The sequence below is a fragment of the Lotus japonicus genome, chromosome 1 (genome assembly GCF_012489685.1).
Source record: "Lotus japonicus ecotype B-129 chromosome 1, LjGifu_v1.2".
NCBI classification, from domain to species: Eukaryota; Viridiplantae; Streptophyta; class Magnoliopsida; order Fabales; family Fabaceae; genus Lotus; species Lotus japonicus.
In genome coordinates this window covers 129,741,704-129,753,213 of record NC_080041.1, presented here as the reverse complement: position 1 = coordinate 129,753,213, position 11,510 = coordinate 129,741,704, and the positions used below count along the sequence as shown (strand labels likewise).

The following is an 11,510-nucleotide window of genomic DNA, read 5'->3' as shown; positions in this document are numbered from 1 at the left end:
GTAGGGGCAGAATTTGCACAAACTTAAAACATCAGGGGCCAAAAGTGTTTTTTAGCCAAAAAAATTCATTCCGAGTTTTAAATTTTCGAAACCTTCCGGGATTTATTTCCCGAAATCTCAGACCTTCCGAGAAATAAATCCTGTAAGTTACCTGTAACACCCCGATTTCCAGGTGTCACTTTAGTAACCAAAAATAATCTTTACGCGGAAAACAGGTAATTTTTTTTCGATTGATTCCTTTAAATCAAAACGATAAAGAAGTAAAGACAAAACACAACTACTAAACTAACCAATATACATCAAATAAAAACATGTACAGCCTCAGCTGCACTTCCACGCCCCACACACTCGCAGTGACTCCAAAGTAGTGTGCCCGTAGGCAAATATTTACAGATCCAGAAGTGTGAGTGAGAAAAAGTATAATTACAAACCACCAGGAGAAAGTCGGCCTCAAAATGGCCTAAGCAAAGACCCCTATGGTCCGACTGACTCACTGTGATCCCTCCGTAAGAGAATCACACAAAAAGCCATGCATCGGGAACCTACCCTGTCCCAAAAGCAAAACGAATCAGAGCTATTACAGTAACAACCAACTCCAAAAGACTCTAACCACCCACAACAAAAGCCGACTTTTCCCCGTCTTTCGTAAATATTTTCCCCTTTAGTTCTCCTATGATTATTCGTTTAGTAAAAACGTTTCGAATTGAATTAGTCAAGTTATGAGTTTACTTCTCAAAGTCTAAGTCTCCCAGAGTCTCTAGTTTTCGAAATTCTAATCATTCTAAGTTTTCCAAAAACCCTCCAAAAGAAGTTTCCCGGGGAAAGTCTAAGTATTCAAACGAATCCCAACAAATGGCTAAGCCTCAAACCCCTCGTTTGGACTTGCCTAGGGTTGTTCATCCAACCCGAAATGTCAAAGATCACCAGATCAATGAATCTCCACTCCGAAGTCGCGTCAAAACGCTCAATCCAACACAACATCAACATCATAAGTTATGAAAACATTCATAACAATAAACCATCATCATAATCAATATCATAGCAAAGCATAAGTCGAATTTATCGACGCCTATTATGAAATCATAGCTAATATATATGTAAGTTGCCCTAACCTCGAGCTGTTCCAGCTTCGCAAACAAAGTTCTCCTCAAACAATTGCTCTGAGTCTTCCAAAGTTCCCTCAACTGAACCTCGGAGAAAAACAAAGCAGAATCCAAACAAAATCGATTAGTTCAATCGCAAAACAATACATAAACGATAGACAAAGCATTAAAGCTTCAGAATAGGACAATCAGGTACGAAAAGACAAGTTTTCGAAACCGAAAAACTCCCCCCTAAAGGAAATAGTCCACGGCCTCAAAGGAAAAAGGGCTTCGGCTCTTTTTCTTTGATCAAATCAATTCACAAGGTAGTTTTAGGGTAAAACTAAGGCAAAGAAACTGTCATAACAATTTTCGGACAATCGGGCCGAAATACGACTACGCAGGGGCATTTTGGTCCAAAATAAAGGCTCAAAACTTCAAAGTTATCCGTTCTGAAAACAGATTTGACAGCAACGATCCTCATGACATCCGTGACAACAAATCCTAAAGGCACGAAGTCAGATTATAGCTTTACGACAATAAAGTTTCGAAATGTGAGACAAAAAGAGTTTTGAGTCAATTTTTCAGATCCTGTACAACTGAATCGCAATCAGAGTTTACTGACAGAGGTTTTAGACTCAGGGGAACATAAGGAACATAACCCAAGCGAGAAATTAGAGAAATCGGACAATTTTAGAAAAAGCTCAAAACTTAGAGCACAGAAACGACTTCAGAACCGCAACAGAAACAACAATCAGAGGTAGGAATCGTGTTAGTTACCTTGATACCTAGAAGTAGGGACGAACTGCACGAAGATTGGTCAAGATTTCGCGAAAATCTCTCTCCCCCAAGCTCCCCTCAATCTCGCGGCCAACAAGGAAGAAATGAAGAGAAATTTTGCTTTTTCGCCTATTTATAGGCGGGTGAAATCGCGGGAAAATGAAAATTTCGCGATTCCGATTTTTGCAGCACGTTCACCAAGGAATTCTAAGAGAGATTCTGGCGTCATAAATCCAGAACTCAAAACAAATATCTATGATATGGGAAAAACGATATCGAAAATCTCAAAAGCGGTGTACGTTAAATCTGTCCCGAAAAACTACTTTTTGCTGTGATCGCCGGACGACAAAACTTCCTTCTGAAGAAAGATTGGAAACGTCGAAACAAATCTGGCAACGCAGACGGAATCTTCGTTAGAAGTCCCGAATAGAAAAAGTCTTCATCCATTGCTCGAAAATAGGGTTTCGAAGCAAAGAAATTAGCGTCGGCGGACATCCGAAAAGTGAAACCTATCGTGCGTACAGTCCAGAGTTCCGAAATGAAACGCTGGTCGATGGAAAAATAAAGAGAAACTTTAAATTTTCCGAGAGTTCGAAATCTCACTCAAAACGTTGCTTTAAGAGCGAAATAGCTTATTCTGGACACGCTCGCCATAAGACAGGTGTGCAGACGACTCGCACTAACTCCGAAAACAACTACGCAACATTCCTCAAGCAATTCCTGAACTTTCTTCTTCATTAATCTTTCTCAAATGTCAAACTCCTATCACGCTTACACTGATTCTACGTGTGAGTCGGAAACTTAACTTGTTCTGAAAATCCAGGTCTTACATTACCATTATTTTGTCTTCACTTGTATAGCAATCTTCTTTCTTTAGATCTTCGATAATCTTAACATGAGAGATTACAGCTTCTGAATGCACCTTTGGTCGGTAAATTATCATATACTCCCTCCGTCCCTAATTATAAGCTAACATTGAGACTTTTTTTGTGTCACTAAATATAAGCTAACCTTGCAAAAGTTAATATTTCTTTCCATATTCACCCTTGCATTTATTGGTAGTGGAGCACCACCATTAGTAGTACAATGATGAAAAAGTGTTATCATAAATAGGGGTAAACATAGAAAGTTGTACATTTTTTTTTGAAAACCAATGCATCAATTAAGGCTTTCTTAATAAGTGTGATTTTTACAACTTTAGTTTATAATTAGGGACGGAGGGAGTACTAATTAAGTATCGTTAGCATATTCTGAATCCACAACTGAAACTTTCAGCACCAAGATGTGTTTCAGCAACACATTAGATATTTAGCATATGAAGTTCCATGACCTAGTCTTTTTACAAAGACTTCTTCAACGCTTGTTCATTCCTTAAGAACCAAATGAGAAAAATTATATTCAAACAATCTTCCTTCATAATTTGAAATGTTGTTGAAAGAAAGTTTTTCTCGTGACCAGCCACTAATTGGACTTGATATGATTCTTCAATAAGAGTCATTCTTGATCAATTTTTTGAGTCTTTCTAATGAATAACTTGAACATGTGATTTTCTCTTTACAATAACACTTGATGAACATCAGCATCAGCTCACCTTTTGAAAAACCTTCAGAATGTTGATATTGCTTGGATAAATTTCCTACAAAATTATTTCAAGGAAATACTATAAAAACTTTAATATCATTAGATTTTGAATCATCAAAACATAGAGGCCGGATATCCAACAATAAATTACAAACTTGAACAATTTTTTAAAAGAGAAAAAAAAATGAAAACTAGTTTTAGTTCAATTGTCCAAGTGCATGTTACTATATATGTTTGGAGTCTCTTTTTTTTTTTTGAACTCATATATTGATATATGTTTGGAGTCATCCTAAAAGCAAGAGGCAGATGATGGTCCAAACGAGGGACTCGGATTGTCCGAAGTGGCAAACCACGTTGTATGTTTGGTTCTTAATTATCCGCTGCACGTCTTTGAACATGGCAACTGGAATCGTCAGCAACCGTTGGATGTTGAAGCAGTCAACTGAGGATCCAATATCTAGGGAGGAGTGGAGAACAGGTGTGAGTGAATGCGACCGCAGCAAGAAAAACACCCCGACATGATCTCACGACAGTTGCAAACTGAATGCTGAGTTGGTAATTGTATGCACTCTCGCTTTTTGCACCGTCCCATGTATCATTGTATCATTACACCCACTCTCTCTCCGTCAGCAACTTACCAAGAAGAAGAAGAAGGAAAAGGTGCTTCTTTCAGATAATAGTCCCTCGTTAACTTTATTCATTGGTAGGGCCTTTTCCTTTAACTACTAACCCTACACTTTTCATAACTAGTACTACTAACATTTCAAAGTTAAAAGGTCTTTTTTTCCATAATTGTAACCAAATATAAAAGAGTTTAATAATTTTAAATATCAACCACTTGGTTGATTCAAGTGATACACATTTGAGTTTTATTAAATAAGAGCTCAAATACGAGTGTTGTGAGTGATAAAAAAAACTTCTACTAAAAGAGTTAGTTCTACCATAATGTGATAAATACTTGTAAGTACCAAAAAATAATTGTAGATAAATTTTATAGAAAAAAAATCTAAAGATGCAATAAAGTGCTTAAATTTTGGTGTAAAATTATTTATAATATCAATATATATTATTTAAATTTGATATTTTTGATATATCTATGTTAATGTAAAATAGCTTGTATTTAAAAAAAAGTTTAAAAAACAAATAAATTCTTTATATAACCTTAAATTTTATGTTTTAAAGTTAAAACACACAATCATACATAGGCAGAATTACATAAAGCTAATGCCGCTACATTAGCCTTCACTTCACTCGAACGAGACTAGATGGACAAACACTCGAATAAGATTATGACAATTCTTCATAATCATCTGCAAGTCGAACCGTGATGCCCCTGGTAAACGTTAGCGCATCCAACAACAAAATGTTTTCTATTTCGAAAATTAAAGATGTAAACCCTAATTGATGATAAATTTGGATAACCAATCTAAAGCACAGACTCTCAGCTAGCGTAGGACCCAGCGTAAGACCATATGAGGAGCACACTAAAGTCATGATCTAGCCTTGATCGTCCTTACAATTTGGCCGAAACCAACAATTCCTTCAAGAAAACAACATTTATGTTTGCTTTTAACATGCCAGATGGTTGAGGAATCCAAACCGCTAGAGACCTTGTATTGTGCATAAAGTCCTTTGATGGTTGCGAGTTGGAGACACTATTAGCAGGGCAAGGGGGAGATGAACCAAATAGCTTGAGTTTGTGGAAAATGGCATGGTGTATTATTTCATCTTCTAATCTGCACACCGGATAAAATAGTCATGAAATTTGTGGAAATAAGAAACATTCAACAAATAATAGAGATTATGTACAACCAATGTGTGTAAAATGTAATCACTAAAGAGAGATAAATGAGAAATATAACATGTAATGTGACTTAAAGAGCGAAATAAAGAGAAAAAATTATCACAATATATATGCACTCTTAATGGTACGCTTATCAATTATCATTAATGTTCAACACAACGTCAAATAAAGGTACCAACAAGAACATAAATGGTACATACTTAAACTCCTTAAGCATTTAGTCTAGAGTTTACTTAGATAGTTCACTCAACCTGAATGCGCATGAATAATAGTTTATTAGGAAAAATCTACTTAGGATTAGTCTTTCAAAAACCAAAATGTGGAATAAAGCAAGCAAATGTGGGAGAAATGACTTTGAGTGATGGGTCAGAACTGGAAAGCAAGCAAAAGGTTCCCAATGCCAGCTATTTCCAACACTAAACGTGGGCAGTGGATGACACATTCCTAACAAACGGCCATGATTAAAAAACATGCAATTTGCGGTTCATTTCACACGCATTTCATTATTCATTTCATTTCCAAAAACCTTCCTTTTTTAAACCACAGGGCGGGTACCTCAACCACAGAGACAATCCAGTTACACACAACACACCACCACATCACTTTCTCACACACGACATTCATTCCTCAATTTCTGAGGTACCCACGTTCTCTTTTCTCCTCCAATTCATAAAAATTCCATCTTTTCTTCTTCTAATGCATTGATAATCAGAAAAATTGCATCTTTTCCTTTTCAAATTTTGCATTTTTTTCGTGAAATTCATGCAAATTTTTGATGTGTTTCAGTGAAATTCAATTCAATAACCAGCAATGGCAGATGCTGAGGATATTCAACCTCTCGTTTGCGACAATGGAACTGGAATGGTCAAGGTATGTGATGATTCCGGATCATCGATATAATAATCTTGTAACATCGATGGTTAAGACTGTGTTTGGTTTTCAGTTTGGAAATCCGTTCGAGGCATTGGAATTCGAGATCACGCATTCCAATGCCGCAAACGTGAAATGAAAGGGGTTTTGGACCTCCATTGGGTGAAAGCAGTTTTAAACTGAAAACCAAACGGTACTAAAAATCCAATATTTCTTTATAATGATTTGTTCAATTTTGTGTGATAGGCTGGTTTTGCTGGAGATGATGCACCAAGGGCAGTGTTTCCTAGCATTGTGGGTCGTCCACGACACACCGGTGTGATGGTTGGGATGGGACAGAAGGATGCTTATGTGGGTGATGAGGCTCAATCTAAGAGGGGTATTTTGACCTTGAAGTATCCGATTGAGCATGGGATTGTTAGCAATTGGGATGATATGGAGAAAATCTGGCATCATACTTTCTACAATGAGCTCCGTGTGGCGCCGGAAGAGCATCCTGTTCTTCTCACTGAAGCACCTCTTAATCCAAAAGCCAATCGTGAGAAAATGACACAGATCATGTTTGAGACCTTCAATACCCCTGCTATGTATGTTGCCATCCAAGCAGTGCTTTCCCTCTATGCCAGTGGTCGTACAACTGGTAATCAATCTTCAATTTCATCTGATCCTCTTAAAATTTGATTATTTTTTTTTTGATAGAGGATTCATGCTTACATGTATAAATATTCTGGGGTTGATGATGTTACATGTTCTTTTGATTTGATCATGAATTTTGTGTCATGAAATGCTGAGTGTGATTTGAAGGATTAGTCATTTAATAGTATGTTGGCTTATTGTATGCTCATCGTGTTATAGTCCTCTTGAAGTTTGATTCTGTTTCGTGAAGGATGCATACTTGATGTAAAGATTTTCTGGGGTTGATGATGTCACACGTTCTGTTATTTTCATCATGAATTTTGTATTATGAAATGCTGAATGTGATTTGAAGGAGTAGCAATTTAATGGTATGTTGGCTCTATAGTATGAATGATCATCATGTTCTGGTCCTATTAGAGCCAAATCAATTATAAGAGAAGCTCATGTGAATAGCTTTTATGAAGGAGATTTGATTCCGAGAGAAAGAAATGCTGATCCAAACATGCTTTTAAAATTTGATTCTGTTTGGTGAAGGATGCATGTTACATGTATCAATTTTCTGGGGTTAATAATAATGTCAAACATTCTGTTGATTTCATCATAAGACTGAATGTGATTTGAAGGATTGGTAATTTAACTGTATGCCTTGTGACATTGAAATGAGTTGATGTGTTCTTTTTCTTATGTTGTGGTAGGTATTGTTCTGGACTCTGGAGATGGTGTTAGTCACACGGTTCCTATTTACGAGGGGTATGCCCTTCCACATGCAATCCTGCGTTTGGACCTTGCAGGGCGCGATCTCACTGATGCACTGATGAAGATTTTGACCGAGCGTGGGTACACTTTCACCACATCCGCGGAGCGAGAAATTGTGAGGGACATGAAGGAAAAACTGGCCTACATTGCTCTTGATTATGAGCAGGAGTTGGAAACTTCCAAGACCAGCTCAGCTGTTGAGAAGAGCTATGAGCTGCCTGATGGGCAGGTGATCACGATCGGTGCTGAAAGATTCCGCTGCCCTGAAGTTCTGTTCCAGCCATCCATGATAGGGATGGAGTCTCCTGGCATCCATGAGACGACATATAACTCGATCATGAAGTGTGATGTTGACATTAGAAAGGATCTCTATGGTAACATTGTCTTGAGTGGTGGTTCCACAATGTTCCCAGGCATTGCTGATAGGATGAGCAAGGAGATCACAGCATTGGCACCCAGTAGCATGAAAATTAAGGTTGTGGCACCACCAGAGAGGAAGTACAGTGTCTGGATTGGAGGCTCCATTTTGGCATCCCTCAGTACCTTCCAACAGGTAAAGTGCAAGACTGTAATCAGTTAATCACATATGCATGGAGCTGTTGGATTGTGAAATGATGAAAACACAGCAAATAACTTAGGAACTTTAGTACAAGCTTTAGTAAAGTAGAAGTTATGATAAGACAGGAGGAAATAACAATCATAATCAAGAAATCAAACTAGTCTAACATGTATTCTTCTTTCAGTGTGCAGTACTTGCAGAAGTCAAATCAAACCTCTGATATTAACAAACATAGTATACTGAGGCTCAGTTGAGTCATTTCTAATTCTGATATATTTTCTTTTCCATGTGCAGATGTGGATTGCAAAGGCAGAGTATGATGAATCTGGGCCATCAATTGTACACAGGAAATGCTTTTAAGTTCTAGTCATGGAGAATGAGAGCTGGACCAGGGAAATTACAATATATACTTGGTACTACAGAAATACCATCAAGTGGTTGAGGAGCTTCGATTTCCTATTCTTTACCATTTTTTACTCATGTTTCTTTGTGTTTTCCTTTATTGATTTTTGGATAAGAGCATGAAAGCTAGCAAGATATGTAAGATTCAATTTCCCCCCCTCTTTGTTGTAGGAGAGATGTGTATTGTTAACTGGTTTGGTTTGTTTGAATCAACAATTCTTTTCTAAGTATTCTGATTAGCATAGTGGTATGTGCTTTATTTATTAATGATGTTTTGCCCACGGTTAATATGCCAACTTGGTAACAACGTTGCTTGTGAATGTTCCAAAGTTAAAATTAAGCTGGTGTATTATGTATGTAGTAGTGTCAGCAACAGTTAGCTTCGGTATACCATGTTTCTTCTAATTCTATTAGAAATTGGGTTGGGTGTGTCTCTCTACCCTAAAATGTAGCTTAGAGGTGAAGGTTGCTCTACCTTTTATGAACACTTATTTGGCCATATGTCTAGTCAATATGAGACTTCTCAACACAATTCATCTAGGATGAACATCTGGAGCATGAAACTTGCAAGGATGAACATTTGTGGGTGGTTCATACATGGGTGGTTTAAACTAAACAGATCTGGAATAGGCTCTAATACCATATTATAAATTAGGTTATACCTAACTCTGCCCTGAAAGCTAGTTTAGACGTGAGAGTTGCTAATAATATTGAGAAGGTTAATCTGTTACAAGATCTTCATCCTTCAATGGAGAGAACTACCAGTATTGGAAGGCAGAATGGAACAATTCGTCAAATCTAACCACTGTGATATGTTGGAGATTATCACTTATGGTGACTATGTTCCTAAGATAGATGGAGCGGATGTTTCTAAGGAGTCCTTGACAAGAGCATAACAACAAGATCATACTTAACTTAAAGGTAAAGGTTTACATAACTTGTGCTTAGTCAATCGTTCATGGTTGTGAAAGAGCAAAAGAGATATGAGACACTCTTGTTGCTCATGAAGGGACCAATATAGTGAAGGAAGCTAAGGACAATTTTATCACTCACCAGGTATGAGTTCGTTGTTCAAGAGATTGAGCCTCATGAGACTATAAATCTGATGTTTAGAAGATTTCAAACCATCACTAACAGTCTCAATGGACTTGGAAAGCCTACTACAATGACTAACCAAGTTAGAAAAATTCTGAGAAACTCTCCTGATAAATGGTCACCCAAGGCCATTGTCTTTGAGGAAGAAGTTAAGGGTATTTTTTCCACTCTGAGGGTGGATGAGCTGCTGGGATCCTTCAAGGTTGAAGCTTTGTGCCAGAATGCTGAGTTCATAGAGGCATGAACATTGAAGTATTTAAACACATTGGTGTGTGAGTTGATATTCTTTTATGGATTTCCATGGATCCACATTGAAGTTAACGTGTCAAAATTTTGTTTCTTTAATCTACATTAAACTCAACATAGTAAATTTTAGCTTCTTCGTTTGTGTCTTGAAATAGGCAAAATCATTTGTTTTGGCTCTAACCCCACAACAAACATGCACTTAATCTGTTACATTTCAATTTGTAGTTTATCTTTTGCCAAGTTTTTTTCACTGTAAAAAATGGACATATCAGAGACCCTTTTTTTTAAAGTACATATCAGAGACCCTGTGTGTGATATATTTGAAGAGAATAACACTAATCACATTTCACTTGAATTCCAAGAAGAATACTTCAAAACGGTGGAATGAAGTTTATTATTATTACTTGAAAGCGAAAGAATAGAGTCAGTAAAAATAAAAGCCTCAAAAATTGAACTTAAATAACAAATAGTGCAATATACATATGGACCGATCATTGTTTTCTTTCTTTCTTTCTGATCAGGATTCAGGACTTGAATTGGAGAGCTTGGAATTTTTAAGCACAGTAGCAGAAGTGCCTAAACTAAATCATTGATCAAACGCTTGTGGCGATGATAATGCTTTTCCATGAACACTCTGGATGCCCCTTCCACAGTTCTACGCCATGTCTGCAACAAGTAATTAATGAACAAAATAATCATAAGAAAGTAAATTTTCAATTTTGAAATTGAACACCCCACTCTAGCTTTCAATTAGAAGTGATTTTTCAATGCTAACCAAACATACCATCATAATTTTGCATCTATAGCTTCAAATTATTGTTTTGAAGATTCAATTTGAGGAAAATAACAAAACGTAACATGGTTAATTGATCATTCAAATACTTTCAACTATCTTCTAAGAACATTCAATGTGCAGGGATCAATAACATGAATGTCAATTGAACATTTTGAGCTCTTACCTTGTGAATGGTTCCCAAGAGTGATGACCTGTTCCTGACATCTCTTGCTCTGAGCTGCCGGAGCAACACCGACCTCCGTGTCACCACCGGCGGCAGAAGCGACCTCCGTTCCACGACAGCAGTGCTGCTGCTGTTGTCACATTGATGGTCCCTCTTCATCTTCTTCTGCCTTTTGGCAACACGCAGAAGGTCTTTCTTTTGTCCAGACCCATCAGAATCAGCTTCAGCAAACTTCCTCAGAAGCTCATCTGAAGATTTCTTGGTAACATGTTGAACCTTGGCATCAGTAGTAGTAGTGGTGGTGGTGATGGTGGTGGTGGTAGTGGCAGTAGTTTCCATTGCAAACAGTGGTAGAAATTATTATAAGGTATATGCTATGTGATATGTAATGTAAAATGTAAGCAAATGTTAATATGAATTATGATGGTTTTATGAGGGACTATTGATATTGATATATGGACCGTTGTGGGAATTGTAACAGCAAAAACTGGCACATGAAATGATTATGAATAATGGATGAGTGAGGGAACGAAATATAGCCGTTGGGTTCAGATGTATGTAGTAAAGGACTTTGATGTAAGCATGGCATGTGCCTTTTCTGAGACCAACAATAGAATAATCAAACTTTGACGAAACCTGCAATTACGCTCCTCTTCAATTTCAGTGTACCTTTTCTGACATGTTTTTTTCTAGTGTTTGCCTAATACGGTGGTTTATTTTAGCGCCTAATAATAACCACT

At 37.2% G+C, this 11,510-nt stretch overlaps 2 protein-coding genes across 2 annotated transcripts; one reads left to right on the top strand and one right to left on the bottom strand.

The window, feature by feature from the left end:
- The first annotated feature begins 5,731 nt into the window (after window positions 1-5,731).
- Window positions 5,732-8,700, top strand: LOC130730701 (actin-3). The gene is made up of 5 exons (XM_057582772.1): window positions 5,732-5,886; window positions 6,034-6,117; window positions 6,364-6,757; window positions 7,449-8,062; window positions 8,363-8,700. The coding sequence occupies exons 2-5, from the start codon at window positions 6,058-6,060 to the stop codon at window positions 8,426-8,428; spliced, it is 1,134 nt and encodes a 377-aa protein (XP_057438755.1). The 5' UTR covers window positions 5,732-5,886; window positions 6,034-6,057; the 3' UTR covers window positions 8,429-8,700.
- A 1,481-nt stretch (window positions 8,701-10,181) lies between these two features.
- Window positions 10,182-11,261, bottom strand: LOC130730703 (uncharacterized). Its single transcript, XM_057582773.1, has 2 exons — window positions 10,771-11,261; window positions 10,182-10,477 (listed from the first exon to the last, which is right to left on the bottom strand). Exons 1-2 carry the CDS (start codon window positions 11,107-11,109, stop codon window positions 10,388-10,390), a joined length of 429 nt encoding a protein of 142 aa, XP_057438756.1. The 5' UTR covers window positions 11,110-11,261; the 3' UTR covers window positions 10,182-10,387.
- Between the last annotated feature and the right edge of the window lie 249 nt (window positions 11,262-11,510).

Excerpts from the sequence above, each read along its gene's own strand:
- LOC130730703 (XM_057582773.1), bottom strand. The coding sequence starts at position 11,109 with ATGGAAACTACTGCCACTACCACCACCACCATCACCACCACCACTACT. Across the intron at positions 10,478-10,770 it reads TCTTGGGAACCATTCACAAG|ACATGGCGTAGAACTGTGGA; the intron begins GTAAGAGCTCAA and ends TACTTGTTGCAG.
- LOC130730701 (XM_057582772.1), top strand. The coding sequence starts at position 6,058 with ATGGCAGATGCTGAGGATATTCAACCTCTCGTTTGCGACAATGGAACT. Across the intron at positions 6,758-7,448 it reads TGCCAGTGGTCGTACAACTG|GTATTGTTCTGGACTCTGGA; the intron begins GTAATCAATCTT and ends ATGTTGTGGTAG. Across the intron at positions 8,063-8,362 it reads CCCTCAGTACCTTCCAACAG|ATGTGGATTGCAAAGGCAGA; the intron begins GTAAAGTGCAAG and ends TTCCATGTGCAG.